This window comes from Schistocerca serialis, chromosome 3, assembly GCF_023864345.2.
Source record: "Schistocerca serialis cubense isolate TAMUIC-IGC-003099 chromosome 3, iqSchSeri2.2, whole genome shotgun sequence".
Taxonomy (NCBI): domain Eukaryota; kingdom Metazoa; phylum Arthropoda; class Insecta; order Orthoptera; family Acrididae; genus Schistocerca; species Schistocerca serialis.
This window is the reverse complement of record NC_064640.1, coordinates 31,063,692-31,083,359: the sequence shown is the minus strand read 5'-3', so window position 1 is coordinate 31,083,359 and position 19,668 is coordinate 31,063,692. Positions and strand designations below refer to the sequence as shown.

Sequence of the window (19,668 nt, the reverse complement as noted above, 5' to 3'; positions counted from 1 at the left end):
TCAGGAGGTCGTTTCTGAAAGTATTTGTATGGAGTGTAGCCATGTATGGAAGTGAAACATGGACGATAACTAGTTTGGACAAGAAGAGAATAGAAGCTTTCGAAATGTGGTGCTACAGAAGAATGCTGAAGATAAGGTGGGTAGATCACGTAACTAATGAGGAGGTATTGAATAGGATTGGGGAGAATAGAAGTTTGTGGCACAACTTGACTAGAAGAAGGGATCGGTTGGTAGGACATGTTTTGAGGCATCAAGGAATCACAAATTTAGCATTGGAGGGCAGCGTGGAGGGTAAAAATCGTAGAGGGAGACCAAGAGATGAATACACTAAGCAGATTCAGAAGGATGTAGGTTGCAGTAAGTACTGGGAGATGAAGAAGCTTGCACAGGATAGAGTAGCATGGATAGCTGCATCAAACCAGTCTCAGGACTGAAGACCACAACAACAACAACGCAATCCTTCCATTATGTCCTGAAATGTCCTGTTGGGTGTTTTCCAGCAGGTTGAGAATGGAGGACACGGTATGGGAGGGATGTATCAGCTCGAAGGTTGTAGCCAAACAACTGTAGCCTCCTGTGCCTTAATATTCAGCCAATGTGTGGCTTTCCGAATTGCGGATACAGGTCGTCTTTCCTATTTACCTTATATGATATTGTAGACCGGTCCGTAGATCTTTCAAATTACCTCCCTCTCAAAGGCACAGACTGCTTCTTCAGTTGTTGCTGATGTTGCCCAGGTTTCACAACCATACAAAATTATAGGCTGTACTATTGTCATGTACAGCTGGTCGAATTCTTCTGTGACATCAGTCATGACTTAATAAATTGTTCAGACTAAAAAACATGGGACTAGGGTGTGTATTTCTTTGATGTACTTCTTTCACCACTTCACCTCTAATAGTCAGTATTGATCCCATGTGCTAGAATTCTTCAGCTTGTTCAAAAATATGCCACTCAACAACAGTGGAAGGAAAGGAGGCATGGCGGTGTGGTACTAAGAGATACTTGATTTTATCATCATTCACCACTGGCCCAATTTTCATTACATTATGGAGATACTGGGAGGTACCAGCACATACTGGCTACAGGTAGTCTACAAGGATCACAACATCGTCATCTACCAAAAAGTCTCATAGCCATTCCTACTAGTAAATTAAAAGACAAATTAAAAACAGTTTTGAACGAAAATCAATTTTATTTTCTTGATGAGTCCTTTATCACTATGAAAAATTATTTGTAAGTACACAAGACTCGTAGTTTTAGGTAATTCACAAGTGATCTAATGGTAAAAAAAATCTGTAAATTGTTATTTGTATATTAACAAATGCAAAATTTATTGTTACACACAAATCTTTAGTTTGTAATTTGTAAACTGGCATATTCAGAAAAATAATCTGTATGATGTCGTGGAATTACATTATTTCTAGTGATTGTATTTGATTATTCAGTGTTGAATAAATATGTTATTATTATTATTATTATTATTATTATTATTATTATTATTATTATTAATCTATGGAATATGAAACTGAATAAATGTGGCAATAATGACGGAGTTGTTCTATGTCTTTGAAAGCTAATTTCATGTATGGATTGTGAATACATTTGAGTTTGCAGTGAATTATAGTAAAATAAAAATGAGTTTTATTTTCTGTGTTTACTGTAATTTGAATGTATGTTTGAATACCTTTCACAGCTCAGCTGTACACTAATGATGTTGTTATAAAATATATATTTATTTTAATTTTCAGGCATGTCTCTGAAAGACCTAGTGGAAGCAGACTGCAGCAGAGAAGCTGCTGCAGCAGAATTTTCATCACACTTTGTTCATGATAAAGCATTTAGGGATGCTGGTGTGGAACACCCTTTCCAAGATGCAGGTGGTAATATCTCTAGCGCTGAACAGGTACTCACACCCAGTTCAAAACTGACATTTTATAGTTGCTTGAATGTTTGTGCCTTTATGGCTTATTTGTAAACTTTTAAACATATCTGTCAATTTGTGCCATATTATTTCTAGCTCTAATTAAATAACTTTTACCATCAGGCTTTACATAATGGCCTATCTGAGGTCACTGTTCTCTGTTACAAGAAACTATACTTTTATGTAGATTGACCTTTCAATGTACCATATCGTCTGTGAAATAGAAGTGAAACGTGTGTTAAAATAACAGAATTTACTGTTCAGCTTTGCTTCTGCACTTGAGTTTAGCCTTATTTTTGTATTTTCATTGCAGCTGGTTAATCAGTTTCTTGCTGAAAGTGCTGCTCACAGTGCTCCAAAATCATTCAGAATGGATTCTTTGCTGGAAGAAATGCGGGAGATTGAATCTTCTGTCAGTCACCACGCTCCCATTCAAGCTCCAGGAGTGGCTGTTCTAGCAGCAGCTGATCCTGTGGGGATTGCTGGTGAAGATGTTATTTGGGCTGAAGAATTTCTTGCATCTGAAAAACAATTGGCAGCAGATGATCCTGTGGGGGTTCCTGGTGAAGATCTTATTTGGGCTGAACAATATCTTGAATCTGGAAAACAATTTGATGTGAGTAGTTAACTCTAGGTTTGCACTTTGTATGAATGTTAAGGAAGTACAGAAGGTGTATGACATAAGGGGGTGATGTGAGATGTGTCTTTTTCTCACTTTTCTCCTATGGAAGATGGTTTATTATTTCTGTTCATGTTATGAAAATCAACACTTACTAGCTACACTTCTATCATGTCATGCAAAAGTGCTAATCCCTTAGTTAAGGTGAATTATGCCTAATTCAGTTTGTGAGTAGGTAAATGTCATATCAGCAGTATTTGTTGAATGAAACCAAGTTGCAGTGAATAAGATATTTATGAATTGTATGGAAAACAAGTAAGATTCATTGGCAGCACTGCACACACATTATTGGCAAGAAAAATGGATATCAGAGTAGGCACAGAACAAAAGCCAACATACAAACAGTTGTATTCATGTGCAAAAGACTGTAATCAGAGTTTGAATAACAATGAGGCACACTGATTTAGTCTACGTTTACTACCCAAATTTCTGTATGTAGTTTGGGTGAAAGAATGTATCAAAATATTATAGTTGACATTCGAGCAGAGTTCATATAATTGGTTAACACTTTACAGTCAACCATCTCCTCACTGAGGGCTTACCTGAAAGGAAATCAAAGACATCCTTCCATCTCACTTTTATCAAACTTCTACATTAAACTCTCTGATGATCATTTCATCTTTGAGAAGCAGACATTAAATATATGTCAGTCATGGAAAACATAATGGTCCCCCTTTCTACTTCTTCAGTTTTTAATTTTATTATTTTTTAAATATGTTGAGAGTTTTCCTGGAGTTCAGAGATTCAGCCTCTCTGTATTATAATACATTGACACAAATTTTACCACTTGGTCTCACAGGAAACATTATAGTGAATTTCCTAGATCTGAGTTCTGTATCATTTGGTCCATTTCTGAATCTCATCTCACCTTCTTCATTATTGACTTTCACCTCACTGACAGTGATTACCACCTTGTGGTTCATACTATGACTGCCATTGAGCAACAGTTGCTACTCATTCCACATGAAATGTTCACTCCTTTGCAGCCTCACCAATTGTAAATGTTTTTGACAAATTTGATACATAGTGCTCAGCCAGTCACACCACTGGTTTGACATTTTCCAACTACCTCGTGTACCTGGTGCACAATTAGATTTAATGTGCTATTGTAGCCATCTTAAGAACTGCTGACTCATTTAAAAATAAATGGAAGTCTGTGTGTGTTGTTACACAATACTAACCTGTCATGGATCACTCGAGGAACTTTCACACAAGGGCTAAGATTTTATTGAGCCATGCTGTGAAATGAGCACCTCCCACCGACTGCTGTTACCACACTACTCGAAAAGCTTTACATTCCATATAACAATGAGAACAATCAGTTTTTAACAAAATAATTTAATTGGATGGATAAAAATCTACTCATCACCTGGTGGCAGAACACACATATTAAAGAAGGTATGAATTAGGCAAGCTTTCGGAACCAGAGGCTTCTTCAGGCAGAAGGGTTGAAGGGGAAGGAAGAGGGGTGAAGGGAAAGGACTGGAGAGGTCTAGGAAAAGGAATAGATTTCGGGAAAGTCACCCAGAAGGGTGGGTCAGGGTAGACTTACCGCATAGGATGAGAAGGAAAGATTTACTGTTGGGGGCTGCATTGGACAAGATTTGAAAACCTCAGAGCTTGAAGATGGAAGACATAATATGCTTAAACATTGTGTGTTAGTTAATAACAGTGAAAAGCTAAGTGTATTGTACATAACAGAGGTGGTAGGTGAGTGGTGAAAAATACAGGCAAGACAATGAAAGATGTACAAAACTAAGAAACATCCTTGTCATCCTATGCAGTTATTCTCCCATGACCCTCAGTTCTGGGTGACTTTCCCGAAATCTACCCCATTTCCTAGACCTCTCCAGTCCTTTTCCTTCACTCCTCTTCCTTCCCCTTCAACCCTTCTGCCTGAAGGAGCCTCTGATTACAAAAGCTTGCCTAATTCCAACCTTCTTTTATATGTGTGTTCTGCTGCAGCTTGGTGAGTAGATGTTACATCTACATCAATATGATTACTCTGCTATTCACAATTAAGTGCCTGGCAAAGGGTTCAGTGAACCACCTTCAAGCTCTCTCTACCATTCCACACTCGAAAGGTGCCTGGGAAAAACCAGTGCTTAAATCTTTCTGGTGTGAGCCCTGATTTCTCTTATTTAGTCGTGATGATCATTTCTCCCTATGTAGGTGGGTGCTAACAGAATGTTTTCGCAATTGAAGGAGAAAACTAGTGATGGAAATTTCCTGAGAAGATCCCGTCGCTGAAAAATGACTTTGTTTTAGTGATTGCCACTCTTAATTCACATATCATGTCTGTGGCACTGTGTCCCCTATTTCACGATGATACAAAACGAGTCACCCTTCTTTGTACTTTTACCTTTGTATTTTTATGGGTTTCTTTCCCTGACATAGTTTTCTATTAAAAGATTGCAATGAAACAATAATGGAATTCAAATCAATGTTCTTCAGATTATTTATTTATTGATCATTTATCATGACCAGGCTGGAGCCTTAAGGTCCTCTCTTGCTTCTGACCAGGAGCATTATAGTAACTGTGTGTGGCTATATAAACACAAATGGCCACCACTTCAAATCAAGCAGTACAGTTGGTTAGAACAAATCTTAATGACTTTTACAATTCAAGGATGAAAACTAAGTTCTTAATTCTCTCTACTTTAAAAACGCAGATGAGAATACAATAGCACCATCAATCATTTACTATCACCTTGTATATATCTATTGATTGGCATGAATAAAGCAATAAAATTCATTACACTATCATGTACTAGCTGACAAACTGAGACCTTTATGTTCTTTGATACCAATAACAGACTAATGATTAGCACAGTTTCAGCATATGGGGACCTGTAATCTTTTATGATGTGCCACTGCACTTTTGATCAAACTTAAGTCATGTACAAACATGTAGATTTTAACCAAGTTGTCATCATCATCAAAGATTGATTTTTGAACCACACAGTAACTAACCCACGGGGGCCCTGAATCTGTTGTTATACACAAAGGCACTTCTAGTTGAATGTTCTCTGTGTACAAGCAATTAAAGCTTAATCATGATGTTCTTTAATGAAATTAGACTGAATAATAATGTACACACTGTCCAAAGTGTGGGGGACTCTCAAACTGTTATGTACTACTACACATCCTTTGGAAGGCACTTTTACTATTGATCAGCCTACGAAATAAAGACAAACTATTTTTATAATAAAGAAACATGATTAATATTAACTTACATAACACCTAAAACATGAAGGTGGCCTGTAAACTAGTGTGGTTCACAACCTATTTAGCAAAACACTTTTCAGGTCCTAATTTGTGTGCCAACTAAAATAATCTCAGTATTACTTCTTTACATCATCATAATTTGCTATCAAAGGATATAATCACTTTGATGAAAACTTGGAACTATTTGTGGATTAGGAATCAGATCCTAATGTAGGTGAGTCATTCAATGTCAAGTCAACACAGTGCTTTTACTACCCATCACAGATTTTGATGAAATCGAGCGCAGGGGTAGCCTACAATTTTATTAAAATACATTGGCCCATTTCGAACATATGGCAGTGTGAAGTTGTCAAAAATCACCAAAAAAATGCCCTACTGCCTTAATTTTGAGAGTTGCTACAACAAATTGAAATCAGGATAAAATGGTGGGACAGGTTAATTTTGTAGCATTTCGCATGAGCTTTCCTATAATAGAAATGCAATATGTGTTTGAGACGAAAATTGTTTTTCAAATTAAAATTTTTAGTTTATCAAAAAGCACATCTTTAAAATTCTTCAAAAATTATATACAACACTTCACTTTAATGATAACTAATTCATGAAGTGAAAATGGGACTGTCATGAGTTCACACCTTTACACAATTTTAAAAACACATATTTAACTAAAGAATAACATTTTTGTAAAATTTATTGTTTTAAACTTTATTCTTAATATATCTATGCATACTTTCAAATTTACTGATAACCACATACATTTGACAGGTCATTTATGAAACCTGATGCATGCAGTATGCGTGTTAAGATTTCACTTCTTTTTAAGTGTTGCATTGGTTTTTACAATATCCTCATGAATTTTATATATTCTTCCTGTTGGTGTTACTAGGTTCAATTTACAAAGAACATCATTCACAAATACTCACAGAATACAAAATTTTGCAAGATTTGCAAAAGACAGTGATGGGTGAACTGGGTGAAGGAAGGTGGCTTTTAACTTCATAAAGGCCTTCATCTTTTGTTTAAGTATTAACTAACCACCATTTCTTGTTCTATATGGCATTAATGTAGCTACTAACATCCCACAAAGCTATTTATTCTGGAGTTTTTTTTAACTGTTTCAACAGGAAATTCTGTTGTAGCTGAAAAAGTATTTACCAATATTTTTTATGTATTTGATGCTGTTGGTATAGAAGTGTATCCCCTTGCGATGGTAACAGACTGACTAAAGCACTATTCTTGAAATCTTTCAGTTTCATTGTACTCTTCCTGTGTTGAAGATTCGAAGTGTGCAGATGTGATGCTTTTAACTGCTGAAACAAAACGTTTCAGTGTCAAAATCTTTGTGGAAACATAAGTTTACCAAATTATGTTTTGGTTTTATGAATTGAATTAACTTTTTTTCGTAACAGTAGACTGCTATGATGATATGGTACAAACAGTTAGAAATTACAACAGAGATCATATGTTCTGTTTTCTTCTCTCCTTTGTAATACACTACAAAGTGGTGCACTGTTGCATCATCACTTGACCAATGATAACTCTGCGCCTCATCTTGGATCATGAAAGTGTAATTCCCAGAGAAGTCACATATTCACCTTAATTCAAGTTTTCCAGGATTTCATTAGCAAAAGAGCTTTACTGCTTGGCTAGAAAATCATGGAGTATGGTCAGTTCTTCAGAAAATACTCAGTGAACTCCGATGAGGTCTCCTGCATTGTTTCCAAGTTACATTTGTCTGCTGAGACCCACTGTCGAAAGGTGATATTTTCAATTATGTTATCATCAAATGCATTTTGTAGTATACATTTTATTGGGTTGCTTACTGAAAAACAACTACAGTTTCCCATAATACAGTGAATTGATGCTGAGTTGCACAGCACTTTTACCACACAGTTGTTATAAGAGGCTAATTCTCCATTGGTTAACATACTGAGCTTAGCATTTTCTATCATGACTAGTTCAAATAAACAATGAGATTTTTATCCCAATTTGTACTTTTTACATCCACTCAAAACTTTAATATTATAGCAATCACAGTACAATTGTTTCTAAACAAAACTAATATTTTTAGTAGTTCTGATAAAATAATCACTCATAATAGTCTAAAACATATTACACACAAATTTATGGAAAGAATTTATTTATATTTCCACTTAAATCTGTAAATCTTACAAAAACATAATTTTTAGTGAAATATGTATTTTTGAAATTTTATTAACTTGTTAACCCGTGACAGTCCCACTTTCATAATTAGGGAATTAGTTAACAATAATGTGAAGTGTTGTATATAATTTTTTGAAAAAAAATTGAAGATGTACTTTTTCATTTAAATCTGAAAAACAATTTTCATCTCAAACCCATATTATGTTAATATCACAGGAATCGCATGAAAAATGCTGCAAAAGGACACCTCTCCCAACATTTTAGCATAATTAGGAGAGTTACTGCAGCAATCTCAAGTTATGGTATTGAGCCACTTTTTGGTGATTTTTGACAGTTTTATAGTGCCTTATTTTAAAAATGGGTCAACATATTAATGAACTAGGTATTTTCCTTAACCTGTATGTAGACTACCTCTGTGCCAAGTTTCAGCAAAATGGTGAGTTAAAATTCACATTAAAATTGTGCTGATTTGACATGGAATGTGACGAAGATCAAAGATGTGTACCTGACACACAATTTAAATAAACAGTTACACAGAGAACACCTCACAAAAAACTGGTTCAAGCATAATATTACAATTCTAACGCATTGCATTGTCTAGCAGTGGTTAAAGAGTTGAGCCACTGTGGCGGTAGTGTTGGCCAGAATTATGCATCCATGGCTCTTCATGTAACATGATCTCCGAAACCTCTTCTCGACAAGAGAGTTATAAATGAGAGCATACCACTATTTGCCACATTGATGTAAACAAATGCCAAACTCCATCAAAGGCACTATGGGACTTAACATCTGAGGTCATCAGTCCCCTAGACTTAGAACTAGTTAACCTAACTAACCTAAGGACGTCACACACACCTGTGCCCGAAGCAGGATTTGAACCTGCGACTGCAACAGCAGCGCGGTTCTGGACTGAAGCGTCTAGAACCGCTCGGCTACAGCGGCCGGCCTCCACACTGTACACAGCCCTCCCTCTACCATTCCCTTTCCCTCTGCCCCCGCCGCCTTCCCTCTGCCCCCGCCGCCTTCCCTCTGCCCCCGCCGCCTTCCCTCTGCCCCCGCCGCCTTCCCTCTGCCCCCGCCGCCTTCCCTCTGCCCCCGCCGCCTTCCCTCTGCCCCCGCCGCCTTCCCTCTGCCCCCGCCGCCTTCCCTCTGCCCCCGCCGCCTTCCCTCTGCCCCCGTTGTTACTTCTGTCAGTCCTTGAGCCCACCATTCCCCATCCCTGATCCCCCTCGCAGCTGCCTGTCCCTTCCCCTACCCTTAAGGACAGGTAAAGTGTGTCATGTTCTAAAATCATTTGACAACAATTCTTAGTCAGTACTTGGATGTGAATGGCAAGAATGATTGTGGATTTATCTCTGAAAAGAACAGTTACAATGTTTAGAGGAAGCAAGTGCGTATTTTAAATTTATTTATTGTTTTTCGTAGCAAGAGCCAGATGGGGAAGCAATTTGGAGCTCAACAATAGAAACACTAGATAAAATATTACCAGTTAATGCCAACAGGAATGCAGAAGAATATGAGCTTGGATTTGGCCCAAATTGGATTGATGAATTTTTCAATGAATATGATCTAAAGTAAGTAAGCTAACTTGCATTTCATTGTTACATAAACAGAGTGCATATATCATAATTATAACAAATGTGTTTTATTTTTACTTGTGAATAATTTCTTTCTGCCTGGTTCAAGATGTTCAATGACCTGACAAGAGGTTTAATGGTACCATCAGTAATTTTGTGTACCAGAACATCACTGAAGCCCTTCTGTGACATGCCTGCCACTAGAACCAAGTACATGCCTGGTGTAAGGGCCACTAAACACTGTATTGTACACAGTTCTTGTAGGAATGTCTAAAATTCCTTGCCTCATTGTGAACACTGGTGATGTGGACCACCATCACAATGGAATGTGTTCAGTGTATATGTAATGCTGGCAGCTCTGTGAGTGAATTTCATGTAAAAACTCACTTCGCATAGAGAAGCATGTAAGTAAGTGATGCTGTTGACTGTAGTCAATGTGTTGATGCCTGCCAGATAGCATTTGTGGACAATGTGCTTGCTCCGCTGAGATTGTAGAGTAAGTACTGTGAAAATTTACACTTGGTTGAGTTTCACTTCAGGCTTGCACATCCTCCAGAAATAGCATAATACAGCCCAAAGGTGTTTTTAAGTAGTCCTGTCGAACAGCAGCAGCAAAAATTCTATTTTTGAGATAATTATAAAACTATGCGATACCGATGTTTATTTTGGTGCTGGAATATGCATGCCAGTACCGCAAGTAGACATCCACTGAGTGGTGACAAGTGGCCTGTTCAGATGATTCGGGTTTTGTAATCCATCGGACAGATGGCTGTCAGATCATCAGAAGGGCCCACACTGGAGGAGGGAGTGTTAAGGCCTGATTTCATAATTCTAGAAGGCACAAAGGATCAACGCAAGTATGCATCTATCCTGGGGGCCCATGTCCACCCCTATGTGCAGTTGCTTTTTCTCGGCAAGGTGGCATCTACCTGCAGAACAATGAAACATATCGCACATCTCACAGTGTACTTGCATGGTTCAGAGAGCACCAGGAAGAGTTTACCATACTTCCCTGGCCACCAAACTCCTTAGATTTAAACCCAGTTGAGAATCAGTGGGGGTAACCTTGATCAGACTGTTTGCGCCATATATCCTCAACCGAGAAACCTAGTGCAGCTGGCCATGTTACTGGAGTTGGCATGGCTCCACATCAGTCGGTACCTTCCAGAACCTCATTTACCCACTTCCTGCATGTCTCATAGCAGTCTGTGCTGCGGAAGATGATTATTCAGAGTTAAGACAGGTGGTCACATTAATATGACATTCAATAAGTAATGCAACATATTTTTTGCTTGGCCAATTTTGGTTGAAAAGTACAGATTTTGTTGTGGGACATCAAGGAATATTCCTGCCTCAACCTCTGTAGTTTCATAAAGTTCCTATTGTTCCTATTGTTGGTGGCACTGTGTGTAGCCTTCAAAATGACATCTGTAACAAAGGTGTGTTTCAAACAGAGAGCTGTCACTGAATTTCTTTTGGCAGAAAACCAGAGCATCACAGATATTCATAGACACTTGCAGAATGTCTGCAGAGACCTGGCAGTGAACAAAAGCATGTAGAGTAGTTTGTCAAGGTGTCTTTCATCATCACATCAACTTGTCCAATCTCCCACATGCCAGTTAGCCACATGCTGCTGTGACTCATACAATGTTGGAGTGTGGGGACACATTCATTCAAGGTGATTGATGGATGACAAACACACACCTCACTGCTGAACTGGGTTGGTAGTCTGACACAGTCATCATTCATTTGTGATACTCAAAGATATGTGCCCGCTGTGTTACTCACCACCTAACAGAAGATGATAAAGAGCGTTGAAGGACCAGCTATACAGAGTTGCTTGCACGTTAGGAGTATGATCATGACAATTTTTTTTTTATTAAAAATAGTCGCAGGCAATGAAACATGGGTTTTTCACTTTGAACAAGAAAGAGAATGGCAATCTATGGAGTGACGTGACTCCACATCTCCTCTGAAGAAAAAGTTCAAAGCCACAGCCTCAGCTGTTAAAGTCATGATGATGGTCTTCTGGGACTCTGAAGGGGCTATTCTGTTTGATGTCCCCCCTCATGGTGCGACAGTCAACTCTGAAATGTATTGTGCTACCCCCAGGAAATTGAAGGAGTGACTTCAGCATGTTCATTGCCACAAAAAAGCAAACGAACTTTTCCTTCTCTATGACAAAGCAAGGCCTCACACAAGGTTACACACCCGAGAGCCGCTCACAAAACTTCATTGGACTGTTCTTCCTCATACACCGTACAGTCTGGATCTCGCACCTTCCAGTTTCCATCTGCTTTGCTCAATGAAGGATGTACTCCACAGGAAGTGGTACATGGATGATGGATAGATTATTGATGTAGCAAGATGTAGGCTCCGTGTTGAGTCAGTAGAGTGGTACCATGCAGGCATACAGGCCCTCCCAGTGAGGCGGCATATGTACAGAATTTTTTGATAAATAGGGTTTTGTAGCCAAAGAGTGCAGGTTAAATGTATCTATTTATGCATTAAAGTATGCATAAAAATACTGGAAATATATGCTAAATAACCAAAACTTTACATATTTGCACTTAAAATGAGCGAACCTGTACCTAAAAGTAACTCAAAATAGATCTTAAATAGTATGAATCTAACAATTTATTAGGCATTTATAACATTACAGTAATACTAAACTAATTCTGAATTTATTTTTAGTTATGTTTCTAATAGTAAATTACTAAATATTGTTACAAATCTTTTGGAAAGGCCTTCCTTACATGTGTCAAAATAAATTGTACATTTTGAAAAGTCCCCTCTGTGTCACATTATGTTGCAAAGTTGAATTTCATTGATGTGATGCTGCTTGCAAAATAATCCTGAAAGTATGTCTGGAACTGTAATGTCTCATAAACATTTTATCACAAATTTAACAGAAATCACGCATATGCTGATTTTGTAATGTATTAAAAAATTTGCTTGCAATATTTCATATAAGATTTGAGTGGCATGAAAGGGAAGCAGTGGTTGAGAAGGGAATGAGACATGGTTGTAGCCTATCCCCAATGTTATTCGATCTATATATTTAGCAAGCAGTAAAGGAAATAAAAGAAAACACTTGTTTGACCAATACTTGAGTATTGCTCATCAGTGTGGGATCCGTACCAGATCGGTCTGACGGAGGAGATAGAGAAGATCCAAAGAAGAGCGGTGCGTTTCGTCACAGGGTTATTTGGTAACCGTGATAGCGTTACGGAGATGTTTAATAAACTCAAGTGGCAGACTCTGCAAGAGAGGCGCTCTGCATCGCGGTGTAGCTTGCTCGCCAGGTTTCGAGAGGGTGCGTTTCTGGATGAGGTATCGAATATATTGCTTCCACCTACTTATACCTCCCGAGGAGATCACGAATGTAAAATTAGAGAGATTAGAGCGCGCACGGAGGCTTTCAGACAGTCGTTCTTCCCGCGAACCATACGCGACTGGAACAGGAAAGGGAGGTAATGACAGTGGCACGTAAAGTGCCCTCCGCCACACACGGTTGGGTGGCTTGCGGAGTATCGATGTAGATGTAAAATTTTGGAGTAGAAATTAAAGTCCAGGGAAAATGAATAAAAAAAGTTTTAGGTCTGCTGATGACTTTGTAATTCTGTCAGACAGCAAAGGGCTTGGTAGAGCAGTTGAACGGAATGGACAGTATCTTGAAAGGAGGATATAGGTTGAACATCAGCTCAAGTGAAACGAAGATGATAATGGAATGTAGTCTAATTAAATCTGGTGACGCTGAGGGAATTAGATTAGGAAATGAGACACTTAAAGTAGTAAATGAGTTCTGCTGTTTGGGCAGCAAAATAACTTATGATGGTCAAAGAAGAGAGCGTATAAAATGTAGACTGGCAATGGCAAGAAAAGCATTTCTGAAGAAGAGAGATTTCTTAACATTCAATATACAGGGTGTTACAAAAAGATACGGCCAAACTTTCAGGAAAAATTTCTCACACACAAATAAAGAAAAGATGTTACGTGGACATTTGTCCAGAAACGCTTAATTTCCATGTTAGAGCTCATTTTAGTTTCGTCAGTATGTACTGTACTTCCTCGATTCACCGCCATGATTTCATACGGGATACTCTACCTGTGCTGTTAGAACATATGCCTTTACAAGTACGACACAACATGTGGTTCATGCACGATGGAGCTCCTGCACATTTCAGTCGAAGTGTTCGTACGCTTCTCAACAACAGATTCAGTGACCGATGGATTAGTAGAGGCGGACCAATTCCATGGCCTCCACGCTCTCCTGACCTCAACCCTCTTGACTTTCATTTATGGAGGCATTTGAAAGCTCTTGTCTACGCAACCCCGGTATCAAAAGTAGATACTCTTCGTGCTCGTATTGTGGACGGCTGTGATACAATACGCCATTCTCCAGGGCTGCATCAGCGCATCAGGGATTCCATGCGACGGGGGGTGGATGCATGTATCCTCGCTAACGGTGGACATTTTGAACATTTCCTGTAACAAAGTGTTTGAAGTCATGCTGGTACGTTCTGTTGCTGTGTGTTTCCATTCCGTGATTAATGTGATTTGAAGAGAAGTAATAAAATGAGCTCTAACATGGAAAGTAAGCGTTTCCGGACACATGTCCACATAACATATTTTCTTTCTTTGTGTGTGAGGAATATTTCCTGAAAGTTTGGCCATACCTTTTTGTAACACCCTGTAGATTTAAGTGTCAGGAAGTCATTTCTGAAAATATTTGTATGGAGTGTAACCATGTATGGAAGTAAAGCATCGATGATAAACAGTTTAGAAAAGAAGAGAATAGAAACTTTTGAAATTTGAGGATTAGATGGATAGATCATGTTATGAATGAGGAGGTACTGAATAGAATTGGGGAGAAAAGAAATTTGTGCCACAACCTGACTAGAAGAAGGGATCAGTTGGTAGGACACATTCTGAGACATCAAGGGATTACCTATTTAATACTGGAGGAAAATATGGTCGGTAAAAATCATAGAGGGAGACCAAGAGGTGAATACAGTAAGCAGATTCAGAAGGATGCGTGTTGCAGTAGTTACTTGGAGATGAAGAGGCTCACACAGAATAGGGTAGCATGGAGAGCTGCATCAAACCACTTTTTGGACTGAAGACTACAATAATGACATTTCATATAAATTGAGGGAACCACAGATGACTAGAGATATTGCAGTGGCTGTTATTTTTCAAGAAACAAAAAGTGTCTGGTTCAGTGCTGTATTTCCTGATTATGTGATACATTGATCTGTTTTGACAGCCAAGACAAGCAGCCAGGGAGAGTTGCAGCAGAAATAAACTTGATTTATATGTGGTGGTAAATTTTGTTTTTGTGATCCTTAATCACCGTTGATCATGCTTTAGTAAAAGTTCGCAGTGGTTCTGAGCAAAGCTCAGCTGACCAGGTAGTAATAACTTTTATGTGAATCAGTTAAACCATGCAAAATTAGCCTTATAGTTTAATGGATTGTGTCTAGTGATAAATGAAACGTGGAAAAGCCCACTTAATTGTACAAACATAATATTAATAATTACTCACTTAAATCTTCACTTTTGGGCCAGACAGTGTGACCAAGCGGTTCTAGGCACTTCAGTCCGGAACCACACGACTGCTACGGTTGCAGGTTTGAATCCTGCCTCGGGCATGGATGTGTGTGATGTCCTTAGGTTGGTTAGGTTTAAGTAGTTCTAAGTTCTGGGGGACTGATGACCTCAGATGTTAAGTCCCATAGTGCTCAGAGCCATTTAAATCTTCACATTTCTTAATTTTTGAGCAGCAAAGATCTTCACCAATTTCTCCATGTTGAGTGAACATGCAGTCTGTCTTTTCACTTCTATTATGGCAAGATGTCTTAGCTGCTGTTGCTCATTCAAGATCTTGGATAGTTTTTAATGATCTGTAACTTGGAAAAGCTACATTCTGCAGAGGCTACAGTCACTGGCATGCACAAAAATATTCTTAACACAGTTGTTATATTTAGGAAAGTCTTGAGAACTACTTCAAAACGTGTGTTGGCAGTTTGCTGAAGCACTGGGGACAACAGATTAAATTCATTCACGAGATCCTACAAATTTATGTCTCCTGACTGCATTTTAGGGTCTCTCAAAGCATTCACAAGATTTCTGTATCTTCTGTTGACATTGTATTTCTTTATTGTCAAGTTCTTAATGTCACAAATAACAATGAACCTTCACAGCAGTTAATGAGCTGCTGAAATTTTTCCTTCAGAGACATTACAGCAATGTCTATCTCACTATAGTAGTAGTTTATCCCTAAGTGATTCTCTTCCCTGTAATGGGTTCATCCTTACTTTCATAACAAAACTACCCTTTAACAATTGCAGATGTGGGTTCTGTTACCTGAACATCATTTCCGAAAGCTGTATCCAATTCCTCTGCTTCTTTCTTAGCCTTTTCAAAACTGCTGGCTCTGTATTCTTCAATAACACTAAGTGTTGATTTTATTAATTTTTCTTTAGTGTCTAATTGCATACCTTCTTGCTGAACTGGTTTATGGACTCTGATGACATGGCAAAGGATACTGTGCCATATCACAACACACAAAGCATATTTAAATTTTGTTTTTCCCTTAAAGAGACAAGATGCTTCATTGATACACATTGGATCATTTTTGCAGGTGTTGTTTAACTCTGCTAAAGAAAGTCTTATGTTATTAAGCTCAGATCTTACAACCTGAGCACTTCCAGTCCTAGCCTCCCATGTTGTCTCACATAGCAGTTCAAAGTCCAGCTTATGTGATTCTTCAGTGTTTTCCAGGGCTTCACAGAGGTAGATCTATGTCAAAAAGTAACACAATTACAGAAGATTTAACTACATCTCTAATAACCAAATGCTTCCTTTGAACACAGCAGTTGGTGTAATGAGCTCTTGGACTTTCTTCAGTGATACAAATTTGAGTTCCGCTCTTCTTGCCCTTTCTGTTGCTTCTGCTGTTGCAAGATTTTGCTTGACAATCTGCTAGCAGTATGCCAAGGTTATCTAGTATTGAAGCAACAATTCTGCGAGATTTTTTTCAGTAGTGTCACGCCCTTCTAAAACACCAGAAAAATATTCGATTGCAACTGGTTTGGAAAACACGTCTACCACTCTTAAAACCATGCGTACTTGCTCCTTGTGACTTAAATCTGGTGTACAGGCCAGTATTTTTGAATAATATTCATTTTGAATGTACTATTCTTCAAGATAGATAAAATCCGATCTGAAATTATGGAAATTATTTCATTTTGTATGCCCTTATGTAAGTAAGTAACTAATCCTCCAGGTATAGCCATATGATTTATACAGTCACATAATATGGGATCAAACTCTTCCATTAATTCTGCTTGCACTAAAAAGTTTCCATTACCTTAGTGTTATTTGACCTTTTTGCCGGGCACCCATCTACATCTACATCTACATCCATACTCCGCAAGCCACCTGACGGTGTGTGGCGGAGGGTACCTTCAGTACCTCTATCGGTTCTCCCTTCTATTCCAGTCTCGTATTGTTCGTGGAAAGAAGGATTGTCGGTATGCTTCTGTGTGGGCTCTAATCTCTCTGATTTTATCCTCATGGTCTCTTCGCGAGATATACGTAGGAGGGAGCAATATACTGCTTGACTCTTCGGTGAAGGTATGTTCTCGAAACTTTGACAAAAGCCCGTACCGAGCTACTGAGCGTCTCTCCTGCAGAGTCTTCCACTGGAGTTTATCTATCATCTCTGTAACGCTTTCGCGATTACTAAATGATCCTGTAACGAAGCGCGCTGCTCTCCGTTGGATCTTCTCTATGTCTTGTATCAACCCTATCTGGTACGGATCCCACACTGTTGAGCAGTATTCAAGCAGTGGGCGAACAAGCGTACTGTAACCTACTTCCTTTGTTTTCGGATTGCATTTCCTTAGGATTCTTCCAATGAATCTCAGTCTGGCATCTGATTTACCGACGATCAACATTATATGATCATTCCATTTTAAATCACTCCTAATGCGTACTCCCAGATAATTTATGGTATTAACTGCTTCCAGTTGCTGACCTGCTATTTTGTAGCTAAATGATAAAGGATCTATCTTTCTGTGTATTCGCAGCACATTACACGTGTCTACATTGAGATTCAATTGCTATTCCCTGCACCATGCGTCAATTCGCTGCAGATCCTCCTGCATTTCAGTACAATTTTCCATTGTTACAACCTCTCGATACACCACAGCATCATCTGCAAAAAGCCTCAGTGAACTTCCGATGTCATCCACCAGGTCATTTATGTATATTGTGAATAGCAATGGTCCTATGACACTCCCCTGCGGCACACCTGAAATCACTCTTACTTCGGAAGACTTCTCTCCATTGAGAATAACATGCTGTGTCCTGTTATCTAGAAACTCCTCAATCCAATCACACAATTGGTCTGATAGTCCATATGCTCTTACTTTGTTCATTAAACGACTGTGGGGAACTGTATCGAACGCCTTGCGGAAATCAAGAAACACGGCATCTACCTGTGAACCCGTGTCTATGGCCCTCTGAGTCTCGTGGACGAATAGCGCGAGCTGGGTTTCACATGAACATGAACGTGACCCAGGTCCACTATAAATGACCACCTGGGGCCGTGTGCATTTGATTTTTAGTTAGTGGCAAAGAAGACAACTGCGAGAAATTTAATTTCTGGTGTCAACCTGTGTGGCCTCGTTGGAATTTAGCTTAGGATACTGGCCTGCCTGTGTAGGTAGCCATAACCTTGAAGCTGAACTATTGAACACTACTCTAATTAGCACCAATAGTGACTGCTGTGTTTTCAACATGGTTTTTTGTGAATTGGTTGTAAAGTTGATAAACTATGAATGTTTTTTAAAAAAAGGACGACAAGGAAAGTGGTAATGAAGATAGGAAATGCAAGTATAGAAAATATGGTGATAACTAATTAATTTTGATTTGACGTGCACTGGTGTGAACAATGAAGAGTGCCCACAGTGTGTTTTGTCTTTGAAAGCACTTTCTGTTAAGTGTATGCTACCTAGCAAATTAAAGAATCATTTAAAAAGTGTTCATAAGAATGATGTGGTCAAATGAAGAGAATATTTTTGTAGAATTAAGAGTCAAATACAAGAATCAAGAGTCAAATACAAGAACAAAAATCATAATTTTCTAAGTAGGTGAAAATTGTGAATAAAGTACTCCTAGCATTCAACAATGTAGCATACCGAGAAGCAAAATGTAAGGGAACCCATACTATTGCATAATAATTAATTCTTCGGTATGCTGTTGACATGATGACTATTATGCTTGAAGAATCCATGGCAAAAGAGCTTTTGCCCATTCCTTTGTCTGATACTACAATTAGTCATCAAATTGAAGATTAAAGAGAGGATCTTCATGAACATACTATAGAATAAATCAGATTGAGAGATTTTCGTTTGTAGCTTGATGAAGCTATTGAGAGCAATAGAGATGCTCATTTAATTTTCTTTGTGTGATTTGTTGATGGAAAAAGTAATGAAATGATGGAAGATTTTTTTTTTTAAAAAAAAAACCAAGTACTGCAAACTGTCATGAATGTGGTGAACTGTATTAGAACTCACCCTCAGATTTTTTAGACAGATGTGTCATGATATGGGGTTGAACATACATCTCTCTTATTTTATAGCTGTTGTTTCCCATGGGAAATCTATTGTAGCACATTTATGAACATAGGAGAGAAGTCTGTTCTTACCTGGAAGAAGTGCTTTATAGACACTGACTTTCTATTGAAGTTGCATATTTATGTGGTATATTTCAGAAGCTAAACTCACTGAATAAGTCCGTGCAAGGAAGTGAAACTGCATTGAAAAAGCTTTGCTCTTAAAAAAAACTGCTGCTCTGGAAGACCAAAATGAATGTCGGAGGAGAAATGGACTGCTTCCCATGTTTGCAGCACTTTTGGCAGTGGCTGTCATTAAATCCAAGTTTAGATCCAGACTTTGCTTAGAGAAGGAAATGAGGGTAGCTATATTTCATTCGATGCCAAGATTTGCCAAGTTATAATATAAGAGACATACTCAATTTCCCAGTGAGGTGATCAGTGCTTTATTAATAACTTTTTAAAAATTATTTCA

At 38.4% G+C, this 19,668-nt stretch overlaps 1 protein-coding gene across 2 annotated transcripts in view; it reads left to right on the top strand.

Annotated features, from left to right (window-relative positions):
- The window catches only part of LOC126469688 (peroxisomal targeting signal 1 receptor), a 242,384-nt gene that overhangs the window by 54,314 nt on the left and 168,402 nt on the right, over positions 1-19,668 (top strand). For both annotated transcript variants that reach the window (XM_050096845.1, XM_050096846.1), the window contains exons 2-4: positions 1,752-1,906; positions 2,238-2,540; positions 9,417-9,565. In XM_050096845.1, the coding sequence (XP_049952802.1) occupies positions 1,754-1,906; positions 2,238-2,540; positions 9,417-9,565 (605 nt within the window). In that variant the 5' untranslated portion in view covers positions 1,752-1,753. The remainder of the gene's footprint in view (positions 1-1,751; positions 1,907-2,237; positions 2,541-9,416; positions 9,566-19,668) is intronic.